This window comes from Oreochromis aureus, linkage group 9 (genome assembly GCF_013358895.1).
Source record: "Oreochromis aureus strain Israel breed Guangdong linkage group 9, ZZ_aureus, whole genome shotgun sequence".
NCBI classification, from domain to species: Eukaryota; Metazoa; Chordata; class Actinopteri; order Cichliformes; family Cichlidae; genus Oreochromis; species Oreochromis aureus.
In genome coordinates this window covers 11,760,571-11,779,720 of record NC_052950.1, presented here as the reverse complement: position 1 = coordinate 11,779,720, position 19,150 = coordinate 11,760,571, and the positions used below count along the sequence as shown (strand labels likewise).

At 38.4% G+C, this 19,150-nt stretch overlaps 3 protein-coding genes across 3 annotated transcripts; 2 read left to right on the top strand and 1 right to left on the bottom strand.

The window, feature by feature from the left end:
- Positions 1-1,098: 1,098 nt before the first annotated feature.
- On the top strand, positions 1,099-3,807 carry LOC116320135 (B-cell receptor CD22-like). Its single transcript, XM_039617815.1, has 7 exons — positions 1,099-1,105; positions 1,278-1,661; positions 2,020-2,325; positions 2,399-2,659; positions 2,834-2,921; positions 3,063-3,102; positions 3,226-3,807. Exons 1-7 carry the CDS (start codon positions 1,099-1,101, stop codon positions 3,469-3,471), a joined length of 1,332 nt encoding a protein of 443 aa, XP_039473749.1. The 3' UTR covers positions 3,472-3,807.
- Positions 3,808-10,026: 6,219 nt separating this feature from the next.
- LOC120442064 (B-cell receptor CD22-like) lies at positions 10,027-17,841 on the top strand. Its single transcript, XM_039617814.1, has 7 exons — positions 10,027-10,033; positions 10,239-10,314; positions 10,487-10,705; positions 16,537-16,701; positions 17,150-17,364; positions 17,399-17,489; positions 17,573-17,841. The coding sequence occupies exons 2-7, from the start codon at positions 10,242-10,244 to the stop codon at positions 17,839-17,841; spliced, it is 1,032 nt and encodes a 343-aa protein (XP_039473748.1). The 5' UTR covers positions 10,027-10,033; positions 10,239-10,241.
- On the bottom strand, positions 12,590-15,845 carry LOC120441932. The gene is made up of 5 exons (XM_039617490.1): positions 15,546-15,845; positions 14,515-14,721; positions 14,113-14,281; positions 13,872-13,951; positions 12,590-13,384 (listed from the first exon to the last, which is right to left on the bottom strand). The coding sequence occupies exons 1-5, from the start codon at positions 15,576-15,578 to the stop codon at positions 13,088-13,090; spliced, it is 786 nt and encodes a 261-aa protein (XP_039473424.1). The 5' UTR covers positions 15,579-15,845; the 3' UTR covers positions 12,590-13,087.
- Positions 17,842-19,150: the final 1,309 nt, after the last annotated feature.

Genomic DNA, 19,150 nt, shown 5'->3' with positions numbered 1-19,150 from the left:
GTGCTGAAGGAAACACACTACAAACAATAAAAGATAAAAACATTCAGACATCTGCTATTGGCCGAGTGGATCAACTGAAGAATGAATCATTAAATAAAAGCAGAAAGATTTAGACACATCGAGGAAGCTGATCAACACAAAGCTGTAACCTGTGTGAGTACAGACACACACAGAGACACAAAAAGAAGAACACAAAAGCTAAGACACAAATACTAATATTAATGAGAGAATGAGGAACAGGTTAGTGTGTGAGTGGGGGGTCATGTGAATCTATAAACAGGCAGGTGGAAGTGGTGGCTTCTAAATTGACAACAGAGTGCATGATGGGAACATAAAAGGCAGACTGACTGAAAAAGAAAGACAAAAAAAAGTGTCACAGGTCTGTTTGCTTTGGCATTACAACATCTAAACAGAGAAGTGTTTCAGTCGCTGTGTTTCTGCTGAAATCACACACAGACTTTTATTTTGTCGTTTCTCCTGTAGCAGTCTGATCATTAGGTAAGAAAACATTTTAATTTACATTTTTATATCACAATAAAAATAACTTCTTTAATTTTATTCTCTGATTTCAAATAAATGTAAATTTTGTATTGCTCTATAAAACATTGCAAGTTCCTGATTTGATCAAACCTTTATGTGATGTTATGTTTTTTATACAGGTGATGAGTTTTGTGACAGTCCAGTCTGTGAACATCATGACAGACATCATGTTACTGAGTCTCCTCTTTATTCCAAGTGAGCCGTCTCATTTCAGTCATTTACAGTCTGACAGATCAGTGCAGATAGAGATACTTTACAGAAACAAAAACCCTCACTCCCTGCAATACTGTACCAACTGCCACTCAAAAATTTTGTACTGCTCAGTTTGTGCTGCTGCTCACTCCTGCCACTTTATCTCTTGTGCAATATTCCATTTGCCCCCCCCCCACCCCTAATACATGTCAGTGGTCACATTTCTATTTAAGATTTTTTTTTATCTATTTATACAAGTGTGTACATATATTTATCTATATATTTAGTCTGTTAATATTGCTTACTATATTTTTCGCTATATTTTGTAAATATTTTGTTTTTCTTTACTGTTTTTACTGTACTATCATGCTGAGTGACTTGTCTTCTGCTCGTCAAATACATTTCATAGCAATGTTGACCCTGCGCTAACTTCCATATGACAAATAAAACTGAAACTGAAACTGAACTGAAACATATCTGATAAACTCAGTTTATCTTAATTATGTTTCCTATCATGTGTATTAGTTTGTTTTGATTTTTTCCAGGCTCTTTGGCTGCTTGTCCTTCAGACACACACCTGTTCATCACTGCACCAGCAGAGATGGAAGCTCTGAGTGGATCTTGTTTACAAATCCCATGTAACTTTAGTGCTGCTGGAAAGGATGAGTTTGACAGCACAAGACCTGTCTTTGGAGTGTGGATTAAAAAAGATAACAACATTAAAGCTCATCCTGAAAATGAAATCTTTAACAGTAGTGGGACAGTTAACATCTATCCAATGAAGATTACAGGAAACCTGAAGGAGAAAAACTGCACCACTCTGTTTTCCAGTTTAAACACAACTTATACAAACACATACTACCTCAGAATTATGAACTGGCCATACAGAGCAACAGCTTCTTGTGATCCTCTTAAAATAACAATTAAAGGTGAGAAAGTTTTGATCTCATTATTAATAATTTAAAAAATCTGACTGGAATATTAACGGATAAGATATAAATGTACTGACTTTACATTTGACAGTTAAAACAGTGAATCCTGAGTGATGTCCAGTTTTCTTTGTTATAATATTTTTGAGTGCAAAAATAAAAATGAAAGTTTGCTTACTGTGCTGATTCCAAAGCTCAGCTATTTCTGCTACATGAAGGAAATAATAAACCCAGAATAAATGTACAGCATGAACATGTAAAATTAAGACTTTACCACAACTACACTGATCTCCATCTGTTACGTGACTGCGTTTCCTGTATTATCAGTGTAAAAACTGTGTTTGATGTGAAACCACAGATTCTCCTTGGAGGCCCAATATTACAATCCCAGGTGATCTGAAGGAGAAGCAGTCTGTCACTATAACCTGCTCAGCTCTCACTCCCTGTCCACACTCCCCTCCTCAACTCACCTGGGATCTCACACAAGACTCTCACAACAAAATAGAGGAAAACACAGATGGAAGCTTTACAACTAAAATCCAGCAGACCATCACTCTGTCAGACACACATGATGGAAAGAAGATCAGCTGCTCTGCCAGATATCCTGTGAACCAAGGAAAAGACACCAAGACAGCAGAGACAGAAGAGACTCTCAGTGTTTCATGTAAGACACTCAGAGTTTGTTGTTGGATCCTGTCAACATATCATGATTTATGAGACTTCATCTTTTCCTCCAGATGCTCCTAAAGACACCTCAGCATCCATCAGTCCATCAGGTTTGGTGTCAGCAGGCAGCTGGGTGAACCTGACCTGCTCCAGCAGAGCCAAACCTCCAGTCAGCAGCTTCACCTGGTTCAAGAAGAGCAGAGATGGAGCTGTGAAAGTATCTGAAGGAGAGATTTACAGCTTCAATGTAACAGATGGAGGAATTTATTACTGTGTGGCCACTAATGATCTGGGTAATCAGACATCAGCAGAGATTAACGTGACTGTTGGAGGTAAATGCTGAAGCCACTGATGTGTTGTATGCTCTTATCCTGTTGTTTTACTCTTTACTTCTCTTTGTTTTTTTTGTTTTTTAACAGTGATGTACAAAGTGTAAAATTAAAGTCAGGGATATGGCTTTTTTAAAATTCATGTGTTGTTTCATATTTATCTTCTTCTTCTATCAGGAGAGCAGAGGCCTATCTCTTTCCCACGGTGGCTGCTTCTCGGAGGAATCCTTGGGATGATGTTACTCTGCTTGATTATCTTTGTTTGGTAAATATTACATCTCAGTGGAAAACACGATCAGTTACTGTCACTGACATGTTAGCTGCACGTTAAATTATCAATTTACTCACACATATATGTAACCTAGAACAGAGGACAGTTAGTTTAACAGCCTCTTATATCTTTCAGGTGCTTAAAGTCAAAGCATCAAACTCAACAACAGACTCATGTAAGAAAATACTAAACTTCCCTGTAATTTATTGAACCGATCAGAAAGTTATTTACTGTAGTACCTCCACCAGAGTCTGCTTACTAGATTTAAATGAAACTTTCTATTTGTTTAATTTTATAGAATCAAAAAAGTGAAGAGCTGGTTGTTGAAGAGCCAGCAAGTAAATCAGAAGGAGAAGAAGAAAACATCCATTACGGAGAGATCAGCTTCTCTGCGCTGAGAAATGAAGCATCCTCTGACTCAGATCAGGACAGAGGACAGCAGCAGGATACAGTGTACGCACAGGTGAAAGTCAACAAGCCAAAAAACACAGAGCGTGCTCACGGCCAAGAGGAACTCTACGCTGAGGTCAAGAAAAAGTTGTAAGATTACATTAACAAAGTGTATTAAAGAAACACACACACAAAAATCAAATTTTCTATTAACCCCTCAAATTACATCCTGCAGCTTTTTATGTTCAACTTTGATTTCACCGCAATCCAATAAGGGACTAATTCACATGACAGTAGAAAAGACTGAACATTAAAAACTTTTACATAATGTAGCTATTTTTTTTTTATTATATTAGTTATCATCATGTTCATACAATATTTGAATGCTGGCATGCTGTGTGTGCTCTTGTATGATTTAATATTTACATTGTAGACATGCTGAAATGAATGTACAAGAGTTCGTCACAGGTAATTTGTTTAAATGACTGCAGGGAAACTGGCATCAAAACATGTCTGTAAATTTATTAAACATGTTCAATAAAATTTGTTTATTCAATGCAAAGTGTTTTTGTGTGATATTTAATATAATTATTCTAAAAGTTTACTCTGTATAGTTAGTGATATGAAATGCTGGATGTCTTATTCATATCTAAATAAGTGGATAAGAAATGTATTTTGTCTTCAAATTTCACAGGTTTTTATATGTTTGGGTCCACACTTTTTGTAGTGGTCAGTTTCTCTTTTAATGGTTTTATTGTTTGAGAAGGGTTCTTTTTAACAAAAAAGGCTGGTCTATAGGTCATATTATTTATTTACTATGAAAGTTCCTCATCTTATGAAATTCTTAGAGTAATTCCTGCTTGTGTTACCATTTTGTTTCATCAGTTTTGTCTCGTTGTTTGTCTTTTGTCTCTGTAAAGTTTGCATATTGTGACTCTGCCATCTGTTAATTCCAGTTTTATTTTGGTTAGTTTGGTTTGTTATTCTTTTCTCCTTCTCTGTTTTTAGGAGCTGTGAGAAAACAGACACACAATATTTTGCAATTATGTGGCCTACTGTCTGTTAAGCAACTACAGAAGTTATGTATTCAAGAAATTTACATCAACATCTCTTTCGTTTTATTACAGGACCTGAGGTTTTGTAGCAGAAAATTGCACTGGAACAAAATGATTCACAAAAATAATGTGTTGAAAAACATTTTTTCTCCTAATTAACCACAAAATCTTCTTTTCATTTACCAGGTACAGACTTGCATAAGAAAGACTCTCGGTCTTTTTTTAAATACATTTTAACAAAGTGGTGGCAAGTGAAAAGGTGAATTGTATGTGAAGCTGGACACTAAGGAGGGAGAAAAAAAACAGACCTCAAACTGGAAAGGATGCACAGGAAGTTTCCACGATTAAATATAGAGATGGAAATAAAGAGAGTGTATTGGGAAAATGGAAGGAGTACTTTGAGGATCTGATGTAGAAAATGAGAGTGAGAAGGTCAGATGGTGGAAAGTTTGTGAATCAAGAAGGAAGCCTTACTGTGAAGATATGTGAAAACATTTGCTGATATGAGGTTAAGAAGAGAAGTGAGTTAGCAGTTAGCAGCAGCGTGGTTTGTAATGCCCTTTTTACCAGCTTAGACAAATCATCTCATCACGCCTCCAAGCAAAACAAAATACTGCAGCCAGTCTCCTAACACACTCTCTGACCTGATATCACAGAAAAGCATGTAATAGACACACTTGCACAAGTCGCAGTACTACATGCAGAAGTTGCAGCACCAGCGGGGAAAACAATATGTTTAGAGCCATGTTCACGTTTCATGTTGGATTTAAATGAACTAGCTCCCTCTGCTGTTACTGCAGGTTACTGCAATGTCTGCATGACTGTTGAGAGTCACACTGTCAATCTGTCGAGAGACAAAGCGTAAAGTGGAGACTGTGGATCGTTTTGCTGTGAGACTGGGTTACACTCTAGCAAAGAATCTCACATTACAACTATTTTATTCTTTTTGCATTGGCTTCCAGGTGATTTTAAAATGTGTTCGTAATTATCTCAACTTAAACACACTGCTGCTAGCTGTGTTTTCTCAGGATCCATTGGTTGTCCCTTGAACAGGACTGAAGACTAGAGGGGACAAAGCTTTTCAGTCTGCAGCACCAAGGCTCAGGAACAGTTTAGCTGACTCTGTGGAGTCTTTAAAACAAATAGTTAAACGTTTTTTCTGTTTAATCAGGTCTTCTACAGACATTCTGTTATTTCTGCTTTTATTATTTTTTGTTAACATGGTTCTAATTTGATATTAACTATGGATTAATTGTAGTTCAGAACTTTGTGACTTTTAAGTCTGTGAAAAATCAGAATCAGAATCAGAATCAGAAAGGGTTTTATTGCCAAATGTTGAGCAGGTTTACAACATTAGGAAATTGCTGCGGTACTTAGTGCAAACATATTGTCAGACAACGCTTAAATAAACATAAAAATTAAAATTAAAAGTGCTAAGTAGATAGATATAGACATGAGTGCAGGTGGTGATCAGTGCAAACATGGAATGATGCAGTGAACACAGTGTAGGGTCATGTGTTTGTGGTGGGAACAGTCATATGGTTATTGTTCATGAGTCCAACAGCAGAGGGGAAGAAAATGTTCTTATGGTAAGAGGTTCTGGTGCGAATGGACCGGAGCCTCCTGTCTGAGGGGAGCAGGTCAAACAGACTGTGTCCAGGGTGAGAAGGGTCAGCTGTGATCCGAGCTGCACGCCCCAGTGTCCTGGAGGTGTACAGGTCCTGCAGAGATGGGAGTCTGCAGCCAATCACCTTCTCAGCAGAGCGCACAACACGCTGCAGTCTCTGTTTGTCCCTGATAGTGGCTCCAGCGTGCCACACGGTGATGGAGGAGGTGAGGATGGACTCGATGATTGCAGTGTAGAATTGCATCATCGTCCGTGTTGGCAGGTTGAATTTCTTCAGCTGCCTCAGGAAGTACATCCTCTGCTGGGCTTTTTTTATGACAGAGGTGATGGTGGGCTCCCACTTCAGGTCCTGGGTGATGGTGGTACCCAGGAAGCGGAATGAGTCCACAGAGGTGATGGGGGTGTCAGTCAGGATGATGGGGGGGAGTGGGGCTGTGTGCTTCCTGAAGTCCACAATAATCTCCACTGTCTTCTGGGCATTCAGCACTAGGTTGTTGTGGCTGCACCAGGACACCAGACGTTCAACCTCCCTCCTGTAGGCAGACTCATCCCCGTCCGAGATGGTGGTGTCATCTGCAAACTTGATTAGCTTGATAGACTGGTGGGTGGAGGTCCAGCAGTTAGTGTACAGGGAGAAGAGCAGAGGAGAAAGAACACAGCCCTGAGGGGAGCCAGTGCTGATGGTCCGGGAGTCCGAGACATTCTTTCCCAGCCTCACATGCTGCTTCCTGTCCGTCAGGAAGTCAGTGATCCACCGGCAGATGGGATCAGGCACATTCACCTGGGAAAGCTTGCCTTGGAGATGGTCTGGAAGGATGGTGTTGAAGGCAAAAATGCGATATAAATAAAGTATACTACTATGTAATTTAATTAATGTTGAGAAACAGCTCTACAGACATGATGTTTCATTTGAGAGAGTTGAAGGAGAAGTGTAGAGAACGACGTTAGGACTGTATTTTTGTTCTCAGGGGCATCATGTGACGCCCATAGCAGCTTTGTGACCAATCATACTGACTTATTGCATTTTTTTAAACAGCATGTCCTCTTTCTGCATTTTGGTTTTCTAACATCTAAATGGAAAAGTTGGAGGACATAATGCTACACGTATAATGCTAAAAACAGAAAACAACAACACAAACAAAAACAGACAAAACCAACTTAAAATTACTGAGAAAATAAAAAGCATTAGAAAAAGACTTTTAGAATTAAAGATCGAAGGTAGTTTACATCTCTATGAAGCACTGCATTCAAAATTCAAGAAAATAATATCTCACAGTAAACCTGGAAAGTTATAGATTCACATGATTGAGAGTTGTCAAAGGAGTTTGCAAAGAAAAGCGTCTGGACTTCTTTAAGTTGCTTGAAGACGTTTCACCTCTCATCCGAGAAGCTTCTTCAGTTCTAAACTGAAGAAGAACTGAAGAAGCTTCTCGGATGAGAGGTGAAACGTCTTCAAGCAACTTAAAGAAGTCCAGACGCTTTTCTTTGCAAACTCCTTTGACTACGATGACCTGGATGACTGAGAACCTTCACAGACATGATTGAGAGTTGTTTGTGCATATTTAGTGGAAGGCCATGTGCAGGAATGACGGAGTGAAATTAGGCCAAGGTTGAATAATAGTAGCTCTCACAAAAGGTTGCTGCCTCAGGTGTGGAATATGAACTAAATAACAGGAAAAGAACAGTTAGGGTGTGACAGGCCACTGTGCAGTGTGGGAGAAGAGATCGGAACATTAAAGGAAGGTTTCCACCCCTTTAAACTGCACCCGAATGGAGGAGATGAGCGCCAGGAGCCTCTGACCAGCCTGGGCACCTCCCCAATGGTTTTTTGACCAATAAGACAGTACCGCATTCTGATAGAAAATCCATCACATTACAAGAAGTGTCCCTGTAGAAACTAATGTGAAAGCGTTTTCAGTCTGAAGTTGCTGCTCTCTGTATTTCATGTGTGGGAAAGGAAATCTATATAAGAGAGAATCAGACAGTCTGACAGTCTCCACCTAGTGGTCATGATCTGCATCTGGTTGAGTCCGTCTCTTGCTCCTGCTGTAGGGATAATTGTAGCAGGCTAGTGACAGGACGCTCAGTACTGACGTTTGCACATTGTGTCGAGTTTCCGAAGTGCAGATGTTTCGAAACAGTGCTCTGAAGTGTGGTTCGACCACCCACGTCACGTGACCATGGAAACACTGATGAATTTGGAATTCCTTTTACATGTTTTCAAATCACAGCTGGAATAGAGAAGATATTTGGGTTTGTAAGTCGTTGTCTTTCTGAGGGGGTTGGAGAGCTGTTTGAACAATCACCTAATGTGTGACAAAAAAATCAGCTGTGATGCTAATGACAGTGTGCGCTCTCTCACCTGGAAGAAACAGTTGGCCTTAAAATTACTGCAGCGATTTATTAGAGATGTTTAGAACAAAGCGCCAAATAGTTCTTTTAGGAATACCCCCCCACACACACACACATAATATTGCACAATCAGAGCGAGTTTAAATTTAAATGAAAATTTAACTACTGCATTGATTTAGTAACTGAAAGGTTGGAGGCATTGTATCTGTTGCTGTATCCATACACTTTCTGCTGTATGTTGCTTGTTCAGTGTGCACAACCTCTGTTCTTATATTTGAAGAAACCCTGATTGTTATGTATGAGCTGAAATATATTGTGTGCTATAACAGCTATCAGCGGTAGTGGGGATCGACCCTGTTTTGTGTGTGTGTAACTTCCTGAGTTATGTTAATAAAAGAAGAAGACAAAATGTAAAGAGCTGACATATGTATCAGTCTGACTCTGTATAAGCCCTACTTTCGCTATGTTCACACTGCAGGCGAAAGCACAACAAATCCGACTTTTTTGACCCTATGCGACCCATATCCGATCATGGTATGACAGTGTGAATGGCACAAATCCGATATTTTCAAATCCGATCTGGGTCACTTTCGTATGTGGTACTGAATCCGATACATATCCGATGTTTTAGAAAGCGACTGCTGTTTGAACGGTCATGTCGCATTAAATCCGTCTTTTACGTCACTGACACAAGACAGACGCCAATTATCAGCGCCGGAGAAGCGCCCGAGAAGACATCGTGAACGCTTCCTGGCCATCCAGTGTAGATGTTAGTGAAACTGTTGGGAAGACAACGTTGGAGAAACGTGAACATTTTATTTGTACTGTATAATCTGCAGATTCTGACAGAAATCTGCAGATTATCCTTTGAAGCACCGCTCCTCTAAAACAGCAATAAGGATAATTATTAGGCCATATGTAAATAACAAAATAACTTTATAAGTTAAAGCAAAACTGGGAAACGTAAAGTCCGAAACAAGTCTTTATATTAAGGACCATCACTCAAACAATACTGTTTGCTCTGGGTCTAAACAGAGCGCGTTGTGTGTGACGTCTTCTTTTGCGCATGCGGGCCGCTTTGAGGGTTCACACTAGAGCGCGTTTGCTGTCACATTTTATTTGTAGTGTGAACAAGCAGACAAAAAAATCGGATTTGAGCATTAAGACCTGCAGTGTGAACGTAGCCTTTGTTGTACTGGCACCACAGGAGGGAACATAACATAAATTGGCGATGAGTTGTGAGACTTGGCCATCTAAACAAGAGTCCTTGTTTAGATAAAATACAAGCAGATAAAAAAAATTGCGAGCAAAGTACAAAAATCAAGATCAAAACAAGCAGGAGAAAAAAACAGTAGAAAGCTGAGACACAAAGTCTAGTGACTTTGGTGGAAATGAGCTGCTATATGTGCAAAAATGTTAATGAGAGAATGTGGGTGGGGGGTCAGGTGAATCTAGAGGCAGGCAGGTGGGAGTGGCAGCATCTGAAGTGAGAGCAGAGTGCATGATGGGAACATAAAAAGCAGACTGACTGAATAAAGAAAGACAGAAAACCAAAAGCATCACAGGTCTGTTTGCTTTGACATTACAACATCTAAACAGAGAAGTGTTTCACTCGCTGTTTCTGTGAAATCACACATTGACATTTACTTTGTTGTCTCTCTCTGTAGCAGTCTGATCATTTGGTAATAAAACATTTTTTACATCTTACTGAATTTACATTCTTTTATTTTTTATGTTTCTCAATTTAATTGAGAAACATAAAAATGACAGACATCATTTGAATCTCAATCATTTGATTTAGATTTTAATTGATTTAAAAGTGAGACAATTTCTTGATTTGATCATTTATTTGCACAATTGCTTTTTGTATTTTTCATATTTTTCCAGGTGATGAGTTTTGTGACAGTCCAGTCTGTGAACATCATGACAGACATCATGTTACTGAGTCTCCTCTTTATTCCAAGTGAGCCGTCTCATTTCAGTCATTTACAGTCTGACAGATCAGTGCAGATAGAGATACTTTACAAAGTCACACAGTTTATACTGAAGGTATTGAGAAAAAAGAAACACGGCTGCTAAACTCAACTTATCATAATTATGTTTTTCCCCATATGTATTAGTCTTTTTTTTCCCAGACACTTTGGCTGCTTGTCCTCCAAACACACACCTGTTCATCACTGCACCAACAGAGATGGAAGATCTGAGTGGATCTTGTTTACAAATCCCATGTAACTTTAGTGAAACTGGACCAGAAAAGTTTGACAGCACAAGACCCGTCTGTGGAGTGTGGATTAGAAATCATTCGGATGTTTTTGCACATCCAAACAATGTGATCTTCAACAGCAGTGGGCAGGGCCGTTGCTAGCCATTTGGGTGCCCTAAGCACAAATGCTTTATGGTGCCCCCCCCCCCGCCACTTAAAAAAAAAAAAAAAAAACATTAATACTTTTGAATTTCTCAGTGGAATTTGTTTAATTAAATAACAACAAACATGACAGTTAAACAAATAAATAAGGTTAAAGGAGGTTAAAAATACTGTTACAAATAAATACTCAGGCCCCTTTGGAAAATTAAAATCAGAGCTGACATTAAAAGGACCTCTCCGCACAATTTCAACACGATCAGCATCTACAATGTGAGCTGGCCAAAGAGCAGGATCGGTTGAAGGGGGCACACATGTCTCCACAGTGTCACTTTCTGATAGTCTCTCAGTGACAGGACTCTCAGTGGTACTTGTGTATGGAACTGTACCTGAACTGGTGGTTGATGGTTCTTGTTCTTCTTGGCTAGGGATTGTTGCAGGGTCTACAATGGCTGGTGGTTGATGTCCAGGGATGGCACTACTACTGGATGGTTCATCCTGTCCTTGAGATCCTCCTTGAACATATTTAAGCATTGACCCTGCATACAAGAGAAAATATTCAGGATTTTACAGAAATACAATTTTGAATCTACAGTAGGCCTACGAAAAATTGCATTATAAGACTAATAAATTAAGTAAGTCACTGGTACATTTAAAAATTACTAACTATATTTTACATGTATAGATTTTCATAATGGCAAATGGCAATATAAACATGCTGTACATAATTTGATATAAATGCTAAGTAGGAAATCTATATTACTTGAAGATATAGGTTTCATATTACACTGTAATATGAAACCTATATCTTATTTTATGCCGCATAAATAAGATATGCGTCTTTATAGATATCCTGAAATGCAGCAACATACAAAGTAATCTTGTCTAATCTGATAATAATACTTGACTGCATCACTGACCTATCCCAAAGTTAAGGTTAATCAGTAGCATGCATGACGTTAGCCAGCTAGCAACCTGAGGAGGAAATGCTAGTCTCACGATTGCTAACGTTATCTGAAAACCGTCAATTGAGTGACCATGATGAGTTGCTTTTAGTAGTCCATTCTATATTCATATCCACAACGTAAACAAACTACCCAACATCAATCATTTGCAACATTTGTTAACACAGTATGAACACTGCTAACAGGAGCTATCACAGAGTTGACGGACATGGCGTGCAAGCAAGGGCTACAATAATGAACTTTTTCTTATTGTTATTATTTAAACATTGCCTTACCGGCAAGCGACGCCTGAGTTTCATCACGCTTCCTCTTCTTCTTTCTTTTCTCCGCTCCCGACTCCTGTTGCCGTTTCGAGGCCATGTTCAAACAGGTGTTTACCAATACCGAATTGAGGCATTATAGAACAGACCACTGGGAGTGGGGGGCACCAGGAGGAGACTGGAGACAGGGCACAAAGCAGATTCACCCTTTTCTCGGGAAAATTGTTTTATGTTGCTTTTGTATTGTTTAACCATATTAATGCATATGATATTTATAGTATTAATATGGTTTACTTTTTTTTTTTTTACGACCCTGATTTTTTTGGTGCCCTACCGGCCATTTGGTGCCCTACACTCTCAGAAATAGGGGTACCAAAGTGTACCAAAAAGGGTACAAATGCTTGTCGCTGGGGGTGTTCCTTTTTGAAGGACATTTCTGTACCCTTTAGGCTTGGTACATTTTTGTACCTTATGAAGTTGTACCATCTGAAGTACAATCATGTACTTTCCTAAGACATAAATGTACCTTCAAACTATAGTACAGAAATGTTCCCTTGAAAAGGGTACAATAGGGTACCTATGAGGGTACCCCCCCAGCGACAACCTATTTTGTACCTAAAGAGACAAAAATGTACCCCCAATAGTCCAAAATATTTGGTTATTTAACCATTTATTTTCGATAATAGAATCACATCAAAGCATTTAAACAACCACAGGAATGCATCCTTGATTACATTTGTATATTGCCATAGGACATGTCAAGAAAAATACATTCATTTAAAAAAGTAAACAATCACAAAGACATTAAACACCTGAACACAATGTTTTGACGGATCACAGAGATGGCATGTATTTAAAAAAAAAAAAAAAAAAAACTGTCCACACAAATGTTTTGCTCTACTTCAACAAGCCAGAATATATATATATATGTCATATATATAGACAAAGTGGAAAATGTGCTTGCAATCACGTCACACAGAATACCTCAAGGCAACAAACAGCCTATCATCAACTAAATTGGTGTCTAGAGCTTGAAAGTCTAATTCATTTCCTGGATTGAACAGGATCCAGTCATTGTCAACTGCCACTTGGTAAGCAGAGTAAATGCCCTTTTTGAACATTTTGAACATATGTGGAGTGGGGGCATATTTAATAGAGTTGGTCAAGTACCCTGGTGACACTTACTGGCAGGGGTTTGTCTCCTCCCTTGTCTCCTATGTTGACAATGCAGTTCTGAAGAAAGACAAGTGTTTTCTTGAAGTATGCAGGGTAGGTCATGTTGAACACGAAGAAGGTGGAGAATGCTGAGATGTAGGCCTCATCCAGCGAGCGGCACGAGCAAACATCCACTCCTTCAACTGTCACAACACAGCAACATTGTCTTGAGAGGGCAGTTGTCCAACTCTTATCCTTCATTCGAATGGTTGGGTATGGACTCGGAGTATTCTGCAGAAGAGGAAGAAAAACATTAGTATACAGTATGTTTAAGGAATATGTGCCAAGTGGATTTTCAACAGATTCCTCAAATTACCATCTTTTTTTGCTGCAAAACAAAACTGTCTATTCTGATAACCTGTAAACATGGCCCCTACTCCAAACAAAAAGCTTCTTGACCAATGACTGTTGTGGTAGTGTTTGATAAGCTGCTAAAGTTTGACATAATATTCAAGGGCAAAAGCAATCACCCCTGACAGTGACAGAGCCTGTGAAGAAGAATTTCCCTAAGGGGACAATAAAGGTCTATCTATCTATCTATATAAACACCAGACAAAACCCAAGAGCACAGCAGCAGCACTGTGGATTAACAGCAGTGTTTCCCTTACATTAGCTTAGCTGTGATGCTGAACCGCAGCGGAATTCAGCTCCATGCCAACAACAAAACACCGAGAATGAAACTTGTGGCCAAAGGCTATGCATTGCATCATGCATTTACCTCTCCAAGGATGATGAAATCTTCTATCTTCTCCTTGAAGATGGATGGCAAGAGGAGAAGTGCCCCCTTGAAGTCAATTCCTAGGTCATACAGATGCAAATGCACTTCATTAGATTTTGATAGCATGCAAATTCCCATTAACATGCTCTTGACATGGCACTATGGTACATCAATTATCTTTGGAAGAGAGAGCAAATGAATTGTCACAAAATTTACTATTTGTATGAGGTCAAATTAGCACCTGTAATTTCTTCAGCCAGTGCATTCTCTCTTGCTTCCATGTAGACCTTCTGCAGTGGCAAATCCTTGGTCATTTGAAGAACATTTTGAAGAACAGCAGTGAAGTTTTCGCTAAAGCGGCGACAGATGTTGTCTTGGCAGTGATGCATTAAATCAACCTCATCACACAACTGGAAATGAAAAGAGCAGAATAGACAAAAGAATGACATTTTACATTGAGGATTTAAACTTTTGACATGTTTAAAGACACAGACTGGAGATAAATGTAAAGTGCTTTAACCCTTGAACAAAAATTCTAAAGATAATAAACAGATGGATTAATCAGTTAGTACAGAAAATAATAATCAGATTTAGAGACAAAAAAATCATTAGCTGTTTCCCCAATCATCTTAACAATTCTTACCCCTGCAGATGTCCCCAGGAATGGATCTCTCTTTAATAGGTCCACAGTACACATTCCTTCAGCTACCTCTCGATGTCTCCATGCAAAGGTTTTTGTGATGCGGTCTTTCACCAGTGCTGTGTCAGGATGTAGCTTCTTGTGCTGATCATTTAGCACCTTGATATGAGCATCAACGGAGGCTGCATCTTCCCCCACAAAGCTCGAATCCTTTGTCAAAGCAGATATCAGTATTATCATAAGTAAAATCTGATAAATTAATGTTACTCGAAATGCGGTCATTTGTACACCAAATGCTTTGAAAAAAAATAACAAGCCGGATACATTGCTGAAGTGAATTTTAAAACATCAATAAAATGTTGTAGTACACATTTTTTTTCTTTTGGGGGAAAATCCTTGCGCCGATTGCCTGTTGGCTGTAGGCATTATTCATTGCAACCAAAACAATAATCCGAGTTGTGGATAGAATAGAATCCTAGGCTATCTTGTCTGCTTTTGCTGCCCACAATTTTGCCTCCTTGATTTTGGTTTATTTAAAATTATAAATCGATCCCTGATCGAGCAGCTAGCTGCATCACCGGTGTTTGCAGACAGTGTCCCTGCGCAGAGCTTACAGCTCTCATATTCGAAAATCCCACTAAGTAGGTGGAATGGTACAAATGTGTACCTTCCATTGTTTAAAATCCCTTTGAGCGGGAAACAAGTTAGATGCCATAAATTTCGCTTAGAAAACGATTTTGTTAATAGCTTTATTTACATACTAGCATGTTATGAGAAATTATTGATTTGTTTTTACATTGTTGTACACGGTTAGTCACTATTTATTGATAAAACACTCGAATACGGCGGGCAGACAGACGTTGAACATTCCACCAACAGTCTAAATAGTCCACATTTGTACCTTTCTTTGTTTAAAACTTAGCTAACTGCTAGCTTTCACCCATGTTAAATCTAGCTCTTCGGACTTTTGCTAACTCTACTGTAAAATGACACGTTGTAATTTTAATAAAAACACAAAATCACACCCGACTTACCTCTAAACCTTTGCGCCTCGTCGTCTGACACATCAATGCCTTCTTCCATCAACTTTTTAAGGAGCTCCTCCGTCAAAAACCCCCTGAGAGTCATTTTCTGCGTCAACGCTAGTCAGCGCGGAGGCGGAGCACTCATCGCTGCTGGCTTTTCAGCCTTTGGGATTAATGCGCGTTGCGAACTTGACACGTGAAAATACAACATTGTGGTATTAATGCGCAGTTGTTTAGAAATCGTTATGCTGTCTTGGCGAACTATATTTGTAACTTACAAAATGTAGTCACCGTAACATAAAAATCTGCTTGACATTTTAACTTCCAAAGAACCGCGGTTTCACTTGATGTTGCAAATTCCATAAAAACCTCACAATTAATGAACAATTCTAGGATGTAGTAAAAGCGAAAAAGTAAATGGCCAAACATAACAGTAAAATGATTTCACGTTTTTGAAGGCTAAAACCAGGATTTAAAACATTAAAAATTATAACTGGAACTTAATAAAATGGAAATGGACCAGTTTTTTTTAACATCATTTGGTTGTGCCTGCATGTGTGTTTGTTTTTAGTATAATTTAACATAACTTACACAAAGGTAGGTTACAGATATTCTTTGCATCATAGGATAATTTACGTACAGAGAAGAGGACCAACAGATTTGATTATAACATGTAGCTTTTATGAGCACACTCACATCTCATATGAATTTTACAATTAACCAGGCCCATCCAGATTTTCCCATGCTGACCCATTACCACATTCTGCCACTGTCACTGCAGTACCGGTCAAAATGGTACAGATTTGTACTTTATTTCAAATTGAACCTTTAAAGGGGCATTTCTGGACTTTTAAAGACCAGTATTGTACTTTTAAGGGAACATTTAAAAAAAATGTACCTATAGGTACAAAAATGTTCTTCTCTCGTACCTCTATTTCTGAGAGTGTACGCAGTGTGCGTTATGTGCGTTTGCGGAGCTACGGCGCTGGCAGTGGGACAGTTAACATCTATCCAATGAATATTACAGGAAACCTGAAGGAGAAAAACTGCACCACTCTGTTTTCCAATTTAAACACAACTTATACAAACACATACTACTTCAGAATTATGAACTGGCCGTTCAGAGCAACAGCTGTTTGTGATCCTCTTAAAATAACAATTAAAGGTGAGAACGTTGTCATTTTAATGTTAAGACTAAAAAGTTGAATAGCATTATTAACAAGTCAGATTTTACATAAAATGGTGCTTTTAATTATTTTTCTAATATCTTTCAGGTTATTCAACAGTGTTTACACTACAATGTTGATAATATTAGAAAAATTTAGCACTTACTGTATGTACTGACTTTACATTTGACAGAAAAAAAAATGAATACTGGTTGATGTCCAGGTTTCTCTGTTATAATATTTGTGAAATCAAAAATCAAACTAAAAGTTTGCTTTCTGTGTTTATTCAATAGCTCAGCTATTTCTGCTACATGGAGGAAATAATAAGTTTATATTTCTGATCATCATGAGCATTTAATATCAAAACTTTACCACAACTACACTGATCTCCATCTGTTTCTTGACTGTATTATCAGTGCACAAACTGTGTTTCATGTGAAACCACAGATTCTCCTTGGAGGCCCAATATTACAATCCCAGGTGATCTGAAGGAGAAGGAGTCTGTCACTATAACCTGCTCAGCTCTCACTCCCTGTCCACACTCCCCTCCTCAACTCACCTGGAATCTCCAACAAGACTCTCACAACAAAACAGAGGAAAACACAGATGGAAGCTTTACAACTAAAATCCAGCAGACCATCACTCTGTCAGACACACATGATTATAGGAAAGATTATATGATTATATGATTATATAGGAAAGAAGATCAGCTGCTCTGCCAGATATCCTGTGAACCAAGGAAAAGACACCAAGACAGCAGAGACAGAAGAGACTCTCAGTGTTTCATGTAAGACAATCAGTTTGTTGCTGACCTGAATCTTATAGGAGAACATGATTTACGGGATATCATTTTTCTTTGTTTTTCTCCAGATGCTCCTAAAGACACCTCAGCATCCATCAGTCCATCAGGTTTGGTGTCAGCAGGCAGCTGGGTGAAGCTGACCTGCTCCAGCAGAGCCAAACCTCCAGTCAGCAGCTTCACCTGGTTCAAGAAGAGCAGAGATGGAGCTGTGAAAGTATCTGAAGGAGAGATTTACAGCTTCAGTGTAACAGATGGAGGAGTTTATTACTGTGTGGCCACTAATGATCTGGGTAATCAGACATCAGCAGAGATTCATGTGACTGTTGGAGGTATATGAACTATACTTCCTTTTTTCCTTTTTACTTAAAAGTGAAACATCATTTAAGTGGAAACCGTGCACATTCTGCATCATCAGCAAACATTAAATTATATGTTGCATTGCAGGTGAACAGTCAGGAAAACTCTTTGGTGTCTATACTATAGTGAAGACTGTGGGAATCATACTGCTTGTGAGCACACTGGTCTTATTTGAGTGGTGAGTCAGCTGCTATTATGATAGTCATTTAAAACTATTTACAGTTTAACTGGTTTAATTTCACTTTTATTTTGATTCTATTAAGTAGATGTTTATTATTAATCCCTAAAAAAAACAAAATAACAACTGCTTCTCTTTTTAATTTCTTTCTGTTTTTTCTTCAGCTGGTTTAGATCAGGACGCTTCAACACACCAGAGACAGAAAGTGTTCACATGAACAGAGCAGCATCACAGTCTAATAATTAAAGTGTCTGCAAGAAGAGGACAAACATCTCGGAGATCAGCAGTGTTAACATCTGCATGCTGACACAAACATCTGTATAGTACTCAAGTAATGTTAACATTTGGATGTGAACCCTTTTGTTCAAGATAACTAACATGTTAGGATGCAAATCTATGACTGACCTTGACATTTGCTGATAGCTGATAAAAAACTAATCACTATCTGAAGCGTTTATCAACAGTCAGCTGTCTGCTGCACAAAAAAACCACACTGTGGTGTTACTGTGAATTGTTTGTGCTGAAAGCACCACTCCACATATGATGAAAGATAAAGTGTCTGTTTGTGGCTGATTTACTTCACTGGTGAAGAAGAACTGATGAGTTAAAAACAGAACCACTGAGACATTTGACCAACAGGAAGCTGCAGACACAGTTTCTATCAGGTCAACAACATTTCTTAATCATGTGGTCAGTGACTCTGTGTATTTATTCATTGTTTGTGTTCATGTTTTAAGATATTATTTATGAAGTTAGTACATACAAGAAAATGTCTACATGTAGGCCATTTCTTTGGATGTCAGGACTGAATTTCCCATAAATAACATTGCATTGTAACAAGTTGATCAGTGTCATTCATGTTACCCATCAGTGTCATTCTTGTGTCTGACTGGTCATTCTAAATAAAGTCAATATATACATAATACAGTTCTTGTTGAATCAGCAGATCAATCAATAGAATTGTATAACCAAAATAATTACATTAATATAAAGATACAGATACTTTATTTATACAAATGCAGAAATCTGTCTTATTAATGAACATTAACGAGCGCTGGTGTTTTAGATGCCAGAATGATGTTTTCTTTCACTCACAATCTTACTAATGGCT